At 39.2% G+C, this 20,966-nt stretch overlaps 2 protein-coding genes across 2 annotated transcripts; both read right to left on the bottom strand.

Annotated features, from left to right (window-relative positions):
* Positions 1-3,164: 3,164 nt before the first annotated feature.
* On the bottom strand, positions 3,165-4,217 carry LOC140616379 (UDP-glucuronosyltransferase 1A9-like). The gene has a single exon (XM_072797106.1). It carries the CDS (start codon positions 4,140-4,142, stop codon positions 3,165-3,167), a length of 978 nt encoding a protein of 325 aa, XP_072653207.1. The 5' UTR covers positions 4,143-4,217.
* A 9,004-nt stretch (positions 4,218-13,221) lies between these two features.
* LOC140616521 (UDP-glucuronosyltransferase 1A8-like) lies at positions 13,222-14,164 on the bottom strand. Its single transcript, XM_072797161.1, has one exon. The coding sequence runs from the start codon at positions 14,098-14,100 to the stop codon at positions 13,222-13,224; it is 879 nt and encodes a 292-aa protein (XP_072653262.1). The 5' UTR covers positions 14,101-14,164.
* Positions 14,165-20,966: the final 6,802 nt, after the last annotated feature.

Raw genomic sequence — 20,966 nt, 5'->3', positions numbered from 1 at the left:
GGTGATGCAATGGCTTTTTTTAGGGTGAGTAGTGTATTACCATATTTCTAAAACTTACCTTTTCTTACTAGATCCCTCTTCTTCCTCAATCATCTTATTACTGACCTTCCCCTAGGGGAACCCAGAGAACTTGTACTCCATCTCCAAAGGGATGGAAAAATCTGAACAACCTATTTTTGTATGGCTCATGAGCTAAGAATGGAGCTTACAATTTTTAAGAACTATAAACAAACAAAGCAATGAACAAAAAAGTTACAAGACAGAGATTGTATGTGACCCTGCAAAAGCTAAAATATTTGCCCTCTTGCCCTTTAAAAAAAAAAAAAAAAACTTTGCCAATCTCTGGTGCAGCATCGTTAATTTACACAAACAAACTAACATGTTCCCTCTTACAACACTTATATTCACTTTTAATGTAAGGATGATGGGAGTGCTTAATTATTCTCATACCCCTCCCCAAAATCCCGATACCTAATGGCATGCATTGTATAAGCCTGTACATCCTACAGGCCAACAGATGCCTTGGTTCTCATTTGCTTGCAGTTATGCTAAATAAACCCATCATTATCTTCTTAGGTTTCATACATGGGTGTGTGTACATAATCTGAGCACAATTTTCTCAGCTATGTGAAGACCTTGGTGCCTGCAATAGTCCAGACATGGTGAACAGACCCCCGTTACAAAATGCTATCCCAGCCAGAAGTGGTTCGAGCTCTGGGTAGTCTGAGTTATATAAGCAACATGTCCACAACACAGACTCACTGAGGGCATGATCCATTCCCAGCCACTCCTTAGTTCAAAGAGGAAAATCAGGCTCCCAGTGTATGAGAAGATAAGACTTTACAAAACGTAATTAGCCTTAAGATGCCTGATCAGTAGATAAAATGTATAATACATCCCAATAAAGTAATTAACTGAAACATGACACCAGGTTCTTAATTTGGAATTGGATGCAATGCATTCCCTGGGAATCTTACTCTTCAACTTTTCAAGAGCTTATCAATCCCAATGACTGAACCCCAATCAAACTGCCTGGACCAACTATTTAACATTATTCAGGAACTATTGAAAAATTGTTCTGAACTAATTGTTCAGCAATGTTTAAGAGGTACATGCTCCAATAACACAAAATAAGAGGCATGAATATGGGGAGGAATTACTACTGGCAGATGATATTGTGTACATAACAATCTTGGAACTAAGGACAGAAATTAGGAATGTGGCTAGATAAAAGATAAATGTGCAAAAAACCAAAGCTATACATTAATTACTAATAATCAGTTCAAAATACCAATGAAAAATGCCCTGTTCACAACATTTCAAAAGTAATGACATGCCCAGGAAAAAATTTCAATTAAAAAAGTGAAAGATATATGAAGTAAAATGCTAACTTTTATCAAAGGACATAAGCAAGATCTGAATAAATAAAGAGAAATATTATACCCTAAATGGGAAAACTTCAAAGCAAAAAAGAATGCCAATCTGACTCAAATTAATAAAAGTATTTTACGTCATATAAACAGAACCCTAATATTTTATTTTTACTTTTGGAAATAGACAAAACATTTTTCAATTTTGTGAAGGAGGGTAAATTACAAAAGTCACCAAGAAAAATTAGAAAAATAGTGAGTATGACGCTTACCTTACTACATATTAAAACTTGCACTAACGCTACTACAATCAAAATATGATACTGGCACATGAGTAAATAAATAAATTGATGGAACAAAACTGAGAGTTCAAAGTACGTGCAAACATATGGAAATTTAAAATACAATAAAGATGCATTTCAATTACACACATAAAGAATGGATATTTTTATTACATGATATTGGGTCAATGACTAACCATTTAGAAAAGTAACAAAGTTAGATCATTATACCATGTAAATTCTTCACCGTAAAAAGTATAACTCTTAACAATGGAGGAATTAAAAATACTAAGAAATAGTATGGAAAGATATTTGTATATTTCTGGCTTGGAAAGATCCAGACAAGTTGAAACCCAGAAACCACCAGGAAAAACGTTAACAAGTTTGACTAACCAAAAATGAAAACCATATATGACAAAAGATGAAGAAGAGCCAATGAAAAAATATTTACACTTCATAAAAAGTGTAATAATAATAGTCCTTCTACTCAAAAGACTTAAAATCATTAGCCGTAAAAAAGACAAATGGCCCTAGAAAAACGATTAAAGGATGTGAATACATAATTCCCATAAGATGAAATTAAGTGGACAATCTTTGAAAATTGAAGCGGCTATATAGAATTTCTTTTTGCTAAAAGAATTTTAAAAATCTGACAACATCTGAAGCTGGAGAGGGTATGGAAAAACTAGAGCTCTCATTTATTGTTGACCAAAGTATCAGATTGTTCAATGTTTTGAAAGCAATTTATCAAATTAATTAAAAGGTAATATGCGTGTACCATTTGGCCCAGCAACCCTTACTCCTAAGGACATTCAGCCTACAGAGAGAAGAACAAGAATGAGGAAATGTGAGAATGCAAACAAATTATTTAGGAATGTTTACTACAGTCTTGCTCATAAAGGACACAGTGGGGAAAAGCTGCAATGTCAGCATGGCTTAGTTGAGTGAATTGTGGTGCATCCTGGGATCTAGCCCTGCATTGAGCTCCCTGCTGAGTGAAGAGTCTGCTTCTCACTCTCCCTCTGCTGTCTCCCTGCTTGTGCTTGCACACTCTCTCTCTCTCTCCCAAATGAATAAATAAATAAATAACATCTTAAAAAAAAGAAATGCAACAGATTTCTATGGATTGACGATAAAGATGCTCATAATTTATTAGTAAGTGTAAAACTAAGGTAAAAAACAACGGTCCAATCGTTATTAGATTTTATTTTAATAAAACAGACGTGAGAATTTACATTAGATATATGCATATATATAAAATAATTTCAGAAAAATGGGACAAGTACCATACTAAACTTCTAAGGGCATTTTCCTATAAAGGATGGCATTAGATTAACAAAGAGGGAAATTTCATTTCCTACTGTGTTCTTTGGTAGTTTCCCAAGGATAGTACTACAAAACGTAGGCTGGAAATTATGTAATTAAGTTATACCATTATATACATATGCATATAAGAGCACAGCTTTATAAGATTTTGACGCATGATGCAATGAATTGGCAAAATATAATTCATTTAATTAGAAAAAGATTTCCAGATGTGATGATTGTAAATGAGAAATGACAGTTCAATAAGGAATCTTTTTTTTAATGTCCAAAGCCAGATTATTCTTACTACACAAAAGAGGAGGTAACTTACCTTTGGCAATGGCTTTCCCTCCTGGCAGTTGATGCCTCCAATGAAGACCATGTTGGGCATCACAGGTTTGGGATAGTCAAAAACAAAGTCAGCTCTTAACAACCAAATTGACGTATGGCTATAGAGATCATAAGGCGTGACAGCTGTTTGGAGAATCTCAGATGCAACTTCTAAAGGAGTTTTAAAAAAATAGTGGCAAAATAAATGTTCCTCTAAGTGGGAGATGTGATTCCACACTCTCTCTCTGAAACTCATGGCATCTGGAAACCCTAAAAAAATTCTAGGAACATAAGAAGGAGGACTGGGGCACTGTGTGCTTTCTTCAAGAAAATGGCAAAATAATCCCCTGGTGAAGACCACAGATGGAAGTGAAAAATACTTGGCTACAATTAAGCCACACATATCAAAAGGATCGAGAAACACTGCATCAAAAGAACTCTCCTTTATGTATTCTATTAATGTTGTGTCCCTAAACAAATTCTTACAATGTAAAAAAAGGTGTTCAAAAATGTCACTGGATGAATCGAAGAACATAGTAAGTAAACTTTGTTGCCGAATATTCCAGTGAGAGTCAGAGAAAGTCTTGAACATCTGATTCAACTCCTCCAGATTGTAAGCAGTGGAATAAGTCTTCACCGTAAAATTGGAGGATTTTCCCAGTTGCCAACTCACCTCTGGTATGATTAAAACCAACTCATGCCCTCTTTGGATGAGTTGCTCCACAACCAAACGCATGGTAAACCAGTGGCTCCCATCCATGGGTACTACCAGCAGCTTGCCTGCCTCAGCAAAGCCAGATGTCAGCAGGAGACACACACACAACAGAGGAAAGCCGGTCAAAATTGTGGCAGCCATTGGAAACCTACAGCCCAGGGCAATCCAGCTGGTTGGGTTCTGAGCTGGTGTAATAGAGTCAGTCTGTGGAAGAAGTACAGGCACAAAGCCCGCCCCAGCAGAGGGCGTGTATTTACACATTCATGAAAAAAAAAAACTACACTCATTGCCAGTGATGCACTCCTAAGAACGATAATGAATGGGTAGCATTTGCTGACAAACATGCTTCTAAATTTTCCAGACAGCAGTACCATTTGATCTTTGCCTTGGACAAAGATCATGCATTGTATGGCATGTCAATGCTCTTCTGGAAACAGAATTATTAGACAACGTGTTGAGGACTCAGAGTGATAAAAAGGAAAGTAAATATCAATTAAAGTGATTTTTTCCAATTTTTTCCAAGGAAAGCTTGGGTTATCCTCAGGATACATAAGACAATTTTGCCCAGAAAGAGATTGGCATCCCAGTTTCCAAGGAGGACATGAAGTCACTTACCACTAGCGTCCTCATGGACAATGGAACTGTATTCACAAGAGCCTCTAAAAAGCCTGGCATTGCCACCGGTTTTTCCACTTCCAAACCCTTTGTAGGCTACAAAAGGTTAAGAGTGCCAAATCCTGCCTCCATGGACCATTCTAGGAATTGATAGATGGAATAGGACTGTCCTCTATATTCAGTCATTTTCCCTACACACATCACATGCAGTGGGTGGTCACTTGCCTGAAGCTTGCCAGAAGCACTCTGCTAGGCATCCTCTCTCTTTCCTCTGGGCTTCTGCATTCCTCTGTCTAGACCTCTCTGCTGAAGGCTGACCTAATTTGGCCTGCTACCCACCTGCAGGAATCTTTGTATCTGTCTCCCAAACTCTACTGAGCGCTTGTTGACGCCAGAGGGTATATCTTCTTCATATTTGCACTTTCCTTCTACAGGACCCATGCTATGCCTCACACATGGAAAGCACACAAGGACTTTTTGTTCCACTGGACTGGATTGCACTGTGTGAGTGCAATTATGGGTGGCTTAAGTGGTGTATGTCAGATAAGACCCTGAGAAACATTTACTGAGGGATTCTAAAGCCAACCTGGGGGCATAATCTTTGTTAGGGGCCAACATGGCTTCTTCTGAGTTGCCCAAACTAATACTAGACAAATAATAATATTTGCTTAGTCACCATTTATATCAGGGACTGATGGACTTTCAGATGAATGTCGAAAAAACAAAAATGAAGGCACATGATCAATCTTTCCGGATGGCTTACTTCAGAATAGATATCAATAAGATATAAAATAGCAGAAAATCAATGAACCCAAAAGCTGGTTCTTTGAGAAGATGAATTAACCTGATGAAGCTCTAGCCAAACTGATCAGAAAAATAGAGAGAAGAAAAAATTACCAACATCAGGAATGAGAGAGGTGGCATCACTCCAGATTCCACCGATGTTAGAAGGATAATAAGAAAGAATACCAAGAACAAATTTATGTCAGTATATCTACAAATTAGATGAAATGGATAAATTCCTCAAGGATGCAAACTATTATAGTTTAACAGAGAAATATTACATAAATTAAGTAAAAATAAGTTGAATTAAGTTTGATTTCAAAGTTCCTACAAATAGAATTTCAAGCTAGATGGCTTCCTTGATACAAGTTACCAAACATTGGAGGAAGAAATAAATAAATTATTATTCAGAATATACCCTGAAAACAGGAAATTATATATTCTAGAGAAGAATACCAAAGAGAACTTCCTAACCTTTCAATGAGGCCACAGAGTTTGTCTATGAGAACAGCATTGCCACATACCAAAACTAGATAAAGACATCAAAAAAAAAATAAAAAAGAAAAATGCAAAGACCAATACACCTCATAAATATAATGCAAAAATTCAACACCAGATTTAGCAAACTAAATTTAAAATGACAAATGTATATAAAATATATTTTATACCCCAGGAATACAAGGCTGTTTTATCATTAGAAAATCAATCAAGGTGGGGAATCCCTGGGTGGCTCAGCAGTTTAGCGCCTGCCTTTGGGCAGGGCATGATCTTGGAGACCTGGGATCGAGTCCTACATCGGGATCCCTGCATGGAACCTGCTTCTCCCTCTGCCTGTGTCTCTGCTTCTGTGTGTGTGTGTGTGTGTGTGTGTGTGTGTCTCATGAATAAATAAAATCTAAAAAAAAAGAAAATCAATCAAGGCAATTCACCATAGAAATAAATCATGCCTATAGAAATGATTATATGGTTTAGAAAAAATTATATATTTGCATATATATATACCATATATATATGCTATATAAAATATATATAATAATAATATACAAAAGGTGGTGGGTCTTATTCCAGGAATACAAGACTGTTTTATCTTTAGAAAATCAATCAAGGTAATTAACCATATAAATAAATCATTCCTATGAAAATGATTGTATGGCTTATAATCATTTCCATAGGCACTGAAAAGGTATCTGACAAAATCCAACATCCATTCCTGATCAAAATTTTCACAATTCTAGGATAGGAAGAGAAAAGACTAAACCTAATAAAGAGCATCTGTGAAAAACCCATAACTAACAACATACTTAATGATGAATGACTGAATGCTTTATTCCTAATCACATACAAGTCAAGGATGACCATCCTACCACTTCTCTTCCTATTGTTCTGGAGATTCTTTTTTTTTTTTTTTTTTTTTTGTTCTTTTTTTTTGTTCTGGAGATTCTAACCAGTGCAGTCAGTCAAGAAAAATAAAAGGCCTCCACTTTGGAAAGAAAACTCTAACTGCGCTACTCACAGATAACGTGATCATCTCTGCAGAAATTCCAATGTAATCTACAAAATATCCTAGAACAAATAAGTTAGTTTAGCATTGTTGCAGGATACAAGATAAATACTCAATAATCAATCATATTTCAGGGCATCTGGTGGCTCAGTTGGTTAAGCAATCAGCTCTTGATCTCAGCCCAAGTCCTGATCTCAGTGTCCTGGGATGGAGCCCCAAGTCAGGCACTGTGCTCATCATGGGGAGTCTGCTTCAGGATGCTCTTTCTTCTTCTGCCCCCCTTCCCCCTGATTGCTAATGTTCTCTATTTCTCTCTCTGAAATAATTAAATAAGTACACATTTATAAAAAAACAATCAAGAGAGGGTCCAAGAAGACAGATGATAAGGAGGCCTTAGTTTCATCTGCTCCCAGGAATTCAGCTAGAGAGTCCTAAATCATCCTGAACTCCCACAAACTCAACCACGGATCTAAGAAAAGAATAGCTGCAACTCTACAAATAGAAAAGTGACCACTTTTTGCAAAATAGGAGGCTGGAGATGTGAATCTGGGGTGATATATCAGAAGATAAAACCCCCGGGGGGGGGGGCGAGGCAAGATGGCAGAAGAGTAGGGTTCCCATGTCACCTGTCCCCACCAACTTACCCAGATAACTTCAAATCATCCTGAAAACCTATGAATTCGGCCTGAGATTTAAAGAGAGAATAGCTGGAACGCTACAGAGAGAAGAGGTTTTGCTTCTAACAAGGTAGGAAGGTGGTGGGGGGGGGGGATAAAAAAGAATCAAGTGGGGAAGGGCCTCCCCAAAAAGCCAGGCTAAGAGGGGCAGGGACAGCCTCAGGGCAGGAGAGCCCTGCCCCGGAGAAGCGGGAACTTTAAAAATCCGCACCGGATTCTTCCCCGACAGAAAGGTGCTTAGCAGGGAACCCGGGCAGAACCGCAGGAGGGGCATTGGGGCCTCCAGGTACCTGGGGTCACTAAAGAGGAGGGGCACCCTGGTTAGAGTGCTGCACCACGCGGGCTGAGCTCTGTAAAGGCCTGGAGTGCGCACCCGGTGGAGCCTCGGGAGCAGCTCAGGGGGTGGCTCCCTGTGGAAGGGGCCAGCCGGCCGGCAGTAGGATCCCAGCAGCGCAGGGCCCGGAGCCCAGGGCACCGGGGGACACAGCCCTGGACCCTGCGCTGCCCTTGGCACAGGCAGAGGCAGGGAGGGCACAGGACAGTGAGGATGCTCCTGCTGCCGGATGGCCCCGAGCTGTGCAGGTCAGCGCCCCCTGCCCCCTGGAGCATCCAGGCCCTTGTGGACTGGGAGACTGTGGGAGTCACTGCAGGAGCTGACTCTAGGGCTGGAGATCTGGCCGCCTCCAGTGGTGTTGTTCCTCCTGGTGTCACCCTGTGCCTGGGACAGAGCGGGCTGCCCGGGGACAGGGGCCTCATGGGGTAAACAGCTCCCACTGAGCCGTGCACCTGGCAGGGGGCTGGGCAGCTCCCTCAGGTGCACACACCTGAGCTTCAGCACAGCAGGCCCCTCCCCCAGAAGACCAGCTGGAAGGACAGGGGAAGAGCAAGTTCTTGACTGAGCAGCACTGGAAAGTTCCAGGGGAAGTCGAGGGAATTACAGTATATAGAACCAAAGGGTACCTCTCCTTTTTTTTTTTTTCTTTTTTTTTCTTCCTTTTTCCAGTACAACTTGTTTTTAGCCACTGTGCACTGAGCAAAATAATGAGAAAGAAGAACTCACTACAAAAGTAAGAATCAGAAACAGTCCTCTCTGCCACAGAGTTACAGATTTTGGATTACAATTCAATGTCAGAAAGCCAATTCCAAAGCGCAATTATAAAGCTACTGGTGGCTCTGGAAAAAAGCATAAAGGATTCAAGAGACTTCATGAGTGCGGAATGTAGATCTAATCAGGCCAAAATTAAAAATCAACTACATGAGATGCAATCCAAACTGGATGTCCTAATGACGAGGGTTAATGAGATAGAAGAAAGAGTGAGTGACATAGAAGACAAGTTGATGGCAAGGAAGGAAGCTGAGGAAAAAAGAGAAAAACAAAAGACCATGAGGAAAGGTTAAGGGAAATAAATGACAGCTTCAGAAGGAAAAATCTGTTTAATTGGGGTTCCAGAGGGTGCAGAGAGGGACAGAGGACCAAAAAGCATATTTGAACAAATCATAGCTGAGAACTTCCCTAATTTGGGGAGGGAAGCAGACATTCAGATCCAGGAGATAGAGAGGTCCCCCCCTAAAATCAATAAGAACCGTTCAACAGCTTGACATTTAATAGTGAAACTTGCAAATTCCAAAGATAAAGAGAAGATCCTTAAAGCAGCAAGAGACAAGAAATCCCTAACTTACATGGGGAGAAATATTAGATTAACAGCAGACCTCTCCACAGAGACCTGGCAGGCCAAAAATGGCTGGCAGGATATATTCAGGGTCCTAGATGAGAAGAACATGCAGCCAAGAATACTCTATCCAGCAAGGCTCTCATTCAGAATAGGAGAGATAAAGAGCTTCCAAGATAGGCAGAAACTGAAAGAATATGTGACCACCAAACCAGCTCTGCAAGAAATATTAAGGGGACTCTGTAAAAGAAAGAGGAAGCCCAAAGAAATAACCCACAAAAACAGAGACTGAATAGGTATTATGATGACACTAAATTCATATCTTTCAATAGTAACTCTGAACGTGAATGGGCTTGATGATCCCATCAAAAGACACAGGGGTTCAGACTGGATAAAAAAGCAAGACCCATCTATTTGCTGTTTACAAGAGACTCATTTTAGATCTAAGGACACCTACAGCCTGAAAATGAAAGGTTAAAGAACCATTTACCATTCAAATTGTCCTCAAAAGAAAGCAGGGGTAGCAATCCTCATATCAGATAAATTAAAGTTTATCCCAAAGACTGTAGTAAGAGATGAAGAGGGACACTACATCATACTTAAAGGATCTATCCAACAAGAGGACCTAACAATCATGAATATTTATGCCCCTAATGTGGGAGCTGCCAAGTATATCAATCAATTAATAACCAAAGTACGGACATACTTAGATAATAATACACTAACACTGGGAGACCTCAGCACTGCACTTTCTGCAAATGACAGATTTTCTAAGCACAACATCTCCAAAGAAACAAGAGCTTTAAATAATACACTGGACCAGATGGATTTCACAGATATTTACAGAACTTTACATCCAAACACAACTGAATACACATTCTTCTCAAGTGCACATGGAACTTTCTCCAGAATAGACCACATACTGGGTCACAAATCAGGTCTCAACCGATACCAAAAGATTGGGATTGCCCCCTGCATATTTTCAGACCACAATGCTTTGAAACTTGAACTCAATCACAAGAAGGAATTTGGAAGAAACTCAAACATGTGGAGGTTAAAGAGCATCCTGCTAAAAGATGAAAAGGTCAACCAGGAAATTAGAGAAGAGTTAAAAAGATTCATGGAAACTAATGAGAATGAAGATACAACCATTCAAAATCTTTGGGATACAGCAAAAGCAGTCCTAAGAGGGAAATACATTGCAATACAAGCATCCCTCAAAAAATTGGAAAAAACTCAAATACACAAGCTAACCTTGCACCTAAAGGAACTGGAGAAAGAACAGCAAATAAAACCTACACCAAGCAGAAGAAGAGAGTTAATAAAGATTCAAGCAGAACTCAATGAAGTAGAGACCAGAAGAACTATAGAACAGATCAACAAAACCAGGAGTTGGTTCTTTGAAAGAATTACTAAGATAGATAAACTATTAGCCAGCCTTCTTAAAAACAAAAGCGAAAAGACTCTAATGAATAAAATCACAAATGAAAAAGGAGAGATCACAACCAATACCAAGGAAATACAATTTTAAAAACGTATTATGATCAGCTATATGCCAATAAATTAGGCAATCTAGAAAAAAAATGGACGCATTTCTGGAAAACCACAAACTACCAAAACTGGAACAGGAAGAAATATTTTCAATGTTTGCATATGTATGTATACACACACACACAACAGGATGATCAATGAAAGATTCAGGCATAAAAGCAGGTTAAAAACCTATGGCATTGTGGAATAGAAATACAAGCTCAAAGAGATAAAGGAGTGATGGTTGAATGTCAGAATGAGCAAACCGAACAAACACACCCACTCTTCAACCTGTCCTGGAGACAACCTGTTCAATCTGTAGACATCCCAGACTGTGAGGAAGCTCTTTCTTATAAAAACGACTCAACGGCTGCTCCCTGGTCCTGATTTATTTACTCTGACAGTACAGAATGGATTCTAATGGCATTCGGATCCCAACTTACTAGCTTCTAAAATTTCATATATCTGAAACACAACTCTTGAATTCCCTCCAGAAGCTCACCTTCTCTTCTAGGCTTTCCATGTGGTAATGATACTTCCATCTACTTAGTATTTCAGGTCACAAAGTGTACGAGGCATCACGCTCCCACAGCCCATCATTTACTATTCAGGGTTCAATCAGAGACATGAGGCCACCAAAGATTCATGTACTCAAGGATTTGGGGGTTTTTTCGTTAAGATTTTATTTATTTATTCATGAGACACACACACACACACACACACACACAGAGGCAGAGGGAGAATCAGGCTCCGTGCAGGATGCCCACTGTGGGACTCAATCCCAGGACCCCGAAATCACATCCTGAGCTGAAGGCCGACACTCAACTGCTGAGCCATCCAGGTGTCCTTAGTCAAGGACGTGTTACAGGGATTTGATCCAACACTATGTGGGAGCTGATTGCACAATTTCTAGAAACAGTGTGATGCTGGAGCTTAAGGACAGCAAGGTGTGTCTTCAGAAAGCATGGGTGGGTGTGAAGTGGGGGAGAGCAAGGACAAGCTGGGACCCACAAGGATGAGCTAAAACCCATGAGAAGGGACTAGACCCCTGCAGTTGTGCTCAATGCCTCCAACCTTGATGATGTGAGTGTCCTGTAGGAGAAGCTGGTGCTCTTCCTCTCAGAGCTAAACACACATGTCCCAGGTGTGGGGAAAGCTGAAGGAGGAGCCAGCGAAGGGCAGAGCAGTTGAAGGTCCAAATGCTATTTCAGGCAAGTGAATTGAGCCTGCAGATAGGGGACGATGTGTCTGAGCCAACTAAATCATCTGTCCTGAGCATCTGCGTGTAAGAAAACACTAATGGCTGTGCTTCACTTCTACACTATCATTTCAAAAATGATATGACAAAAATACCTGAGACCTACCCTAATCAGAAACATCCAGATTGTTTGATCTTTTGAAAGCAACTTGTTGAATTAACTTAAAAGGTAACATGGGCATGCATTTGGCCAAACAACCCCTACTCCCAAGGACATTCAGCCTACAGAGAGAAGAGCAAGAATATGGAAATGTGAGAATCTAAAGCAATTATTTAAGTAGATTTAGTGAAGTCTTGCTTATAAAGCACACAGTGGGATAAAGCTTTAAAAATCTATCACTATGGCTTAGTTGAAAGAACTATGGTGCATCCAAGTAAAGAATTTTATGCAACTATTATAAAGAATGTGACGGGGGCCTGGATCTCTGGGTCAGTTAATTTTATGCCTTGGGCTCAGGTCATAATCCCAGGGTCCTGGGATGTAGCCCTGCATTGGGCTTTCTGCTCAGCAAGGAGCCTGCTTCACCCTCTCCTTCTGCTGCCCTCTCCTGGTACTTATTCTCTCTCTCTCTCTCTCTCTCTCTCTCTCTCTCTCTCTCTCTGACTCAAGTAAATAAATAAAATCTGAAAAAAAAAAAAAAGGCCACAGATTTTTATGGATTGACTATAAAGATATTCATTATTTATTAGTAAATGAAAAAAGCAAGGTAAAGAACATTAAGTCCAATCCATTACTAGATTTTATTTTAATAAAACATGTGAGAGAATATACATTAGATATATGCATATAGAAAAAATAATTTCAGAAAAATGGGAGAACTACCATACGAAACTTCTAAGGGCCTTTTCCTCAAAGGATGGCATTAGTTATTTTAAAAAGTGAAATTTCAGTTTTAGTGTGTTTTTCAGTAGTTTCCAAAGGATAGTACTACAAAACCAGCCTAGAAATTATATACGATTATATCAATTGTGTACATATACGTATCAAACAGAGCAGCTTTATAATTTGCTACAGCACGAATCAATGAATTGGCACAAAAAGAATTCTTTCTACCAGGAAAAATTTCCAAATGTGGGAAATGTAAATGTCAAATCTGGAGTTTAGTAGGAATCTTTTTTTTCTTTTCCTTGTGTGTGTGTGTGTGTGTGTGTGTGTGTGTGTGTGTCCAAAACCAGGTTATTCTTACTAGGCAAAAAAGAGGTAACTTACCTTTGGCAATGGCTTTCCCTCCTGGCAGTTGATGCCTCCAATGAAGACCATGTTGGGCATCACAGGTTTGGGATAGTCAAAAACAAAGTCAGTTCTTAACAGCCAAATCGACATATGGCTATAGAGATCATAAGGTGTGACAGCCTTTTGGAGGATCTCAGATGCAACTTCCAAAGCGGTTTTTAAAAAATAGTGGCAAAATAAATGTTCCTCCAGGTGGAAGATGTGATTCCTCACTCTCTCTCTGAAACTCATGACATCTGACAATATGGAGAAAGGTCTAGGAACATAAGAAGGAGAACTGGGGCACTGTGTGGCTTCTTCAAGATAATGGCAATACAATCTCCTTGTGAAGCCCACGGATGGGAGTGAAAAATACTTGGCTACAATTAAGCCACACACATCAAAAGGATCCAGAAACACTGCATCAAAAGAACTCTCCTTTATGTATTCTACTAATTTTGGATCACTAAACAAATTCTTACAATGTAAAAAAAGGTGTTCAAAAATGTCACTGGATGAATCGAAGAACATAGTAAGTAAACTTTGCTGCCGAATATTCCAGTGAGAGTCAGAGAAATTCTTGAACATCTGATTCAACTCCTCCAGATTGTAAGTTGTGGAATAAGTCTTCACCGTAAAATTGGAGGATTTTCCCAGTTGCCAACTCACCTCTGGTATGATTAAAACCAACTCATGCCCTCTTTGGATGAGTTGCTCCACAACCAAACGCATGGTAAACCAGTGGCTCCCATCCATGGGTACTACCAGCAGCTTGCCTGCCTCAGCAAAGCCAGATGTCAGCAGGAGACACACACACAACAGAGGAAAGCCGGTCAAAATTGTGGCAGCCATTGGAAACCTGCAGTCCAGGGCAATCCAGCTGGTTGGGTTCTGAGCTGGTGTAATAGAGTCAGTCCATGGAAGAAGTACAGGCACAAAGCCCGCCCCAGCAGAGGGCGTGTATTTACACATTCATGAAAAAAAAAAACTACACTTATTGCCAGTGATGCCCTCCTAAGAACGATAATGAATGGGTAGCATTTGCTGACAAACATGCTTCTAAATTTTCCAGACAGCAATACCATTTAATCTTTGCCTTGGACAAAGATCATGCACTGTATGGCATGTCGATGCTCTTTTGGAAACAGAAGTATTAGGCAATGTTTTGAGGACTCAGAGTGATAAAAAGGAAAGTAAATATCAATTAAAGTGATTTTTTCCATTTTTTTCCAAGGAAAGCTTGGGTTATCTTCAGGATACATAAGACAATTTTGCCCAGAAAGAGACTGGCATCCCAGTTTCCAAGGGGGACATGAAGTCACCTACCACTAGCGTCCTCATGGACAATGGAACTGTATTCACAAGAGCCTCTAAAAGCCTGGCATTGCCACCAGTTTATTCCATTTCCAAACCCTTTGTGGGCTACAAAAGGTTAAGAGTGCCAAATCCTGCCTCCATGGACCATTCTAGGGATTGACAGATGGAATAGGACTGTCCTCTATATTCAGTCACTTTCCCTACACGCATCACATGCAGTGGGTGGTCACTTGTCTGAAGCTTGCCAGAAGCACTCTGCTAGGCATCCTCTCTCTTTCCTCTGGGCTTCTGCATTCCTCTATCTAGACCTCTCTGCTGTGGGCTAACCTCAGTGGGCCTGCTACCCACCTTCAGAAATCTCTTTATCTGTCTCCCAAACTCTACCACACACTTGTTGAGGCCAGAAGATATATTTTCTCCATAGTTGCACTTTCCTTCTACAGGATCCATGCTATGCCTCACACAGAGAAAGCACACAAGGACCCTTTGATGCATTGGACTGAATTGCAGTACAGAAGTTTTATTGACACCTTTATGGGTGAGCTCAGTTGTGCAGTCAGATAACACCTAAGAATCATTTAGTGAGGGATTCTATAGCCACCTTGGGGCATAATATTTGTTAGGAACCTACATGGCTCCTTCTGAGATATCTGAACTATTACTAGACATTTGCGTCATCATCATTTACCTCAGTGACTGAGAGACATTCAGATGAATGTGTAAAAAATAAAATGGTGGCAAATGATCTACCTTTCCAGGAGGATCCTTCAGAATAGATATCAATAAAATAGAAAGTAGAAGAACAATAGAGAAAATCAATGAACCCAAAAGCTGGTTTCTTGAAAAGATTAATTAACCATATAAACTCTAACCAATCTGATCAGAAAAAAAAAAAGAGAGATAGAGAAGACGGGACCTGGGTGGCTCAATGGTTGAGCATCTGCCTTTGGCTCAGGTCATAATCCCAGGGTCCTGGGATCGAGTGCCACATCAGGCTCCCTGTGGGAAGCTGGCTTCTCCCTATGCCTACGTCTCAGCCTCTTTCTCTGGGTCTATTATGAATAAATAAATAAAATATTTTTTAAAAAGAGAGAGAGAGAAGAAAAAAATACCAATGTCAGGAATAAGAAAGGTGGCATCACTACAGACCCCACAGATGATAAAGGGATAATAAAGAATATCAAGAACGAATGTATGCCAATATATTCTACGACTTAGATGAAATGGACAAATTCCTCAAAAGATGCAGACTACTAGAGTTTAACAGTAAAGAAATATACATTGAATAAAAATACCTTGTATGTTTTAAGTTGAAGTTTGAATTCAGCTTTCTCACAAACAAAACTTTAAACCCAGATGACGTCACTGATACAAGCTACCAAACATTGGAGGAAATAAAACCAATTATTATTCCAGTATATATCCTAAAACGAGGAAATGTCATTTCCAGAGAACAGAATAACAGAGAAATTCCTAATCTTCCAATGAGACAACCGAATTTGTCTATGAGACCAGCATTGCCACATACCAAAACTAGATAAAGACATCATAAGAGAGAAAGAAAAATTTATAGACCAATACCCCCCATAAATATAATGCAAAAATTCTATATCGAATTTTAGCAAATCAAATTCAGTAATATAAATGTATGTAAAAATATAAAAGGTATATAATAATAATAATAATAATAATAATAATAATAATAATAAACAAAAAGATAGTGGAACTTATCCCACAAATACAAGGATGATTTAACATTAGAAAATCAATCAAGAGCATTCACCATAAAAATAAACTGAAAAAGTACAACCCTATAATCATCTCCATAGGCACAGAAAAAGTATTTCACAAAATCCAACATCCATTCCTGATCAAAATTGTCAGAAAACAAGGTAAGAAGGGAACACTCTCTACCTAATAAAAGTATCTATGAAAACCCGTAACTAACAACATACTTAATGAGGAATGACTGAATGCCTTCCTCCTAATCACATACAAGTCAAGGATGACCATCCTACCACTCCTATTCATAGAAGTTCTGGAAATTCTAACCAATGCAGTCAGTCAGAAAAAATAAAAGGCATCCAGTTTGGAAAGAAAACTCTAACTGCCTTATTCATAGATAACGTGATCATCTCTGTAGAAACCCCAATGAAAGAGAAAGAAAAGAAAAGAAAAGAAAGAAAAGAAAAGAAAAGAAAAAAAGAAAGAAAGAAGAATCTACAGACTGTGAGGAAATATTTCTACAGCATATACCTGATAAAGAACTCATGCACAGAATATTTAAAGAACTCTTGAATCTCAATAATAAGGGAAAAAACTTCTTAAGTACTAAAGACTTGAACAGACATTTCACCTCAAGATAACAGAGATGGGAAACAGGCACATGGAAAGGTGCAAGGTGCTCCACATCATTGCTCCATAGAGACGTCAAGTTAAAATTACAATTTAATTAGCACACATCTTAGAATGGCTGATTGTGAAAGACAGACCACACCCATCGTGGGTGACTCTCTGGAAGGACTGGGCACTCATTTGCTGCTGGTGAGACCCTACCGTGGTTTGGCAGTTCCTTACAAACATAAACCTACACCTGCCACACAGCCCAAGGCTTCCCATTCCTAGGTATTCACCCAGGAGAAAAGAAACTGTACTTCCTGAATGGCTTATAGTTTTTATTTTCTGGTGAGGTTTTTACTGCTTACCTCTATTACTGCATCTGTGAGGTCTCTGGCTCATGTCGGCCCCTGGGTGTGGGGTCATCAACAGGTGTCATTCTGCATGACAGGAGGCCCTCCTGAAGACTCCCTGTGGGCAGCACCCAAAAGGAAGAGAAACATCCACCCAAACACAGAATCAGGAATCTTGGGGTTGGACAGTAAATCAATCAATCTGGTGTTCCCCGATCTGTGAAATAAAAATCAGACATGGGCCCCTGCCTGTCCCTTCCCTAACAACACCAGTTAAGGGTCAGAACTATCACCATATAAGTAGGTTCTATGCAAAAGCCCTGGGTACGACCATCTATCCAGCATTGTCCTCTAGATATACAACAGGAGTTACATAAATAGTTTAAAGTTTTTTACTAGCCATATGTAAAAAACAAAAGAAACAGGTATAATTAACTTAATAGTATATTTTATTTAACCCAATCTATGCAATACGTGATCATTTCAACATGAGATCAAATAGAAATGAGATGTTTCACGTTCCTTTTTTCATACTAAGTCTTCCAAACGCGGTCTGAATTTTACACTACAGTGCATCTCAGGACGAGCCACATTTCAAGTGCCCATAACCACAAGTACCTACCCAGTGGCTGCTGCCCTGGAGAAAGCACAGGCCTGGCCCATGGCAACTCAGAGGGCTCCTGAGACTAGCAGTGTAGGCATAACCTGAGGTTTTGTCAGGAATGCAGAATGTAGAGTCCCAGACCAAACCCCCTGATTCAGAGTCTGCATGAGAATAAGCTCCCTAGGTGATGCATTGATGTGTGAGAGGTCTGTGCCCCTCTCCCCCAGACTGAGCCTTGGGGAGCATCAGTCCTAAGTGGATGGATTTTCATTTCCCAATCTCCCGTTTGTTCTCTTCTAGAACCCATCGGCCTGAGAAAGCATTTGAGGGGAAGTGTCCCCTTGCCCAATCCAATTGCCCTTCCTCCCACTTTACCAAAGACAAGCATCTCTCTCTCCTTTTTATTCTAGGGCATGTATCGAAACATAAAACCCTTTCAACGAGTCACAATCTGAGTCAAGGTACCCACTATTCACCTTACTCATTAAAAGTTGCAGTCGCAATAAAAATGTTTAATAATTATATATCAAAATTTTTGATAATGCATTTTTAAAATGCATTAACATATATTTATTTTTTCAATGCTTGCATATGTATGTACACACAGAGCACAGTGAACTGAAATTTAGTATATCTGAAACGCAACTCTTGATTTGCCTCCAGGGTTCTTCTTTCTCTTCCAGGCTCTCCATCTCAGTAATGATATTTCCATCCACCTAGCATTTCAAATCAAGGAGTGTACAAGGCATCACTCTCCCACAGCCCCACCACTCACCATTCAGGGTTCAATCAGAGACGTGAAGCCACCAAAGGTTCATACAGTCAAGGAATTGTTACAGGGATTTGATCCAATACTATGTGGGAACCAATTGCAGGATTTCTGTATCACTCTGATGCTGGAGCTTAAGGACAGCAAGGTGTGTCTTCAGAAAGCATGGGTGGGTGTGAAGTGGGGGAGAGCAAGGACAAACTGGGACCCACAAGGATGAGCTAAAACCCATGAGAAGGGACTAGAACCCTGCAGTGTGCTCAGTGCCTCCAACCTTGATGATGTGAGTGTCCTGTAGGAGAAGCTGGTGCTCTTCCTCTCAGAGCTAAACACACCTGTCGCAGGTGTGGAAAAAGCAAAAGGAGGAGCCAGGGAAGGGCAGAGCAGTTGAAGGTCCAGATGTTCCTTCAGCAAATGAAGTGAGCCCGCAGATAGGTGGTAAGCTGTGAGAGCCACTACAGCATTTGTTCCGAGCATCTGCATGTAGGAAAACGCTAAAGGCTTGCGCTTCACTTCTACGCTGTATATACGTATATATATATATAAGTCTGTACATCCTACAGGCCAACAGATTCATGGTTCTCATTTGCTTGCAGTCATGCTAAATAAACCCATCATTATCATCTTAAATTTTATATTTAGGTGTGTGTATGTACTTAACCTGAGCACAATTTCCTCAGCTATGTGAAGATCCTGGTGCCTGTAGTAGGTGAGACAAGGTCAGCAGAGACCCCTTACAAAATGCTGTCCTCGCTACACATGGTTCAGGCTGTGAGTAGCCTTGAGTTATATAAGCAGCATGTCCACAACACAGACTTCCCGAGAGCGTGATCCATTCCTAGCCACTCCTTAGTTCAAAGGGGAAAATCGAGAGTCCCACTATATGACAAGATAAGACTTTACAAAATGTACTGAGCCTTGTAAGCAGCCAGATCAGTAGATAAAATGTATCATTTGTCCCTAATAAAATATTATTATTATTTATAACTGAAACATGCCACCAGATGCTTCATCCAGATTTAGTTGCAAGGTATTCACCAGAAATTTACTCTTGAATTTTTTAAGACCTCATCAATTGCAGTGACTGAACCTCAAATCAAATGGGCCAGACCAACTATTTAACATTATTCAGAACTATTGAATAATTGTTCTGAACTAATTGTTCAACAATGCTTTGAAGGTACATGCTCCAATAACTCAAAATAAGAAGCATGGATTCAGGGAAGCATTACTACTGGCAGATGATATTCTATATCAAAGAGTCTTACAAATTAATAAGAGAAATTTGGAATATGGCCAAATAGAAGATAAATGTGCAAAAACCACAGGTATATATTAATTACTAAAAATCACTTCAGATTACCAATGAAAAATACTCTGTTCACAATAGTTTCAAAAGTAATGATATGCGTAGGAATAAATTTTAATAAGAAAAGTGAAAGATATATGAAGCAAAATGCAAATGTTAATCAAAGGACATAAAGTAAGATTTGAATAAAGAAAGAGAAATATTACACCCTAAATGGGAAAACTTCAAAGCAATAAAATGCCAATCTTTCTCAAATTAATAAAAGTATTTTATGTCATATAAACAGAACCCTAATATTTTATTTTTACTTTTGGAAATAGACAAAACATTTTTCAATTTTGTGAAGGAGGGTAAATTACAAAAGTCACCAAGAAAACTTAGAAAAATAGTGAGTATGACGCTTACCTTACTACATATTAAAACTTGCACTAAAGCTACTACAATCAAAATATGATACTGGCACATGAGTAAATAAATAAATTGATGGAACAAAACTGAGAGTTCAAAGTACGTGCAAGCATATATGGAAATTTAAAATACAATAAAGACACATTTCAATTCCACACATAAAGAATGGATATTTTTATTACATGATATTGGGACAATGACTAACCATTTAGAAAAGTAACAAAGTTAGATCATTACACCATGTAAATTCTTCACCGTAAAAAGTATAACTCTTAACAATGGAGGAATTAAAAATACTAAGAAATAGCATAGAAAAAATATCTGTATATTTCTGGCTTGGAAAGACCTAAACAAGTTGAAACCCAGAAACCACCAGGAAAAACGTTAACAAGTTTGACTAACCAAAAATGAAAACCATATATGACAAAAGATGAAGAGCCAATGAGAAAATATTGACACTTCATAAAGAGTGTAATATTAATAGTCCTACTACTCAAGAGACTTAAAATCATCAGCTGTAAAAAAGACAAATGGCCCTGGAAAAACAATTAAGGATGTGAATACATAATTCCCAAAAGTTGAAATTAAGTGGACAATCTTTGAAAATTGAAGCAGCTATAT

The sequence above is a fragment of the Canis lupus genome, chromosome 24 (genome assembly GCF_048164855.1).
Source record: "Canis lupus baileyi chromosome 24, mCanLup2.hap1, whole genome shotgun sequence".
NCBI lineage: Eukaryota > Metazoa > Chordata > Mammalia > Carnivora > Canidae > Canis > Canis lupus.
This window is presented reverse-complemented; position numbering and strand designations above follow the sequence as displayed.

Bases quoted from the DNA above. Each gene is read 5' to 3' on its own strand.
- LOC140616379 (XM_072797106.1), bottom strand. From the start codon at position 4,142: ATGGCTGCCACAATTTTGACCGGCTTTCCTCTGTTGTGTGTGTGTCTC.
- LOC140616521 (XM_072797161.1), bottom strand. From the start codon at position 14,100: ATGGCTGCCACAATTTTGACCGGCTTTCCTCTGTTGTGTGTGTGTCTC.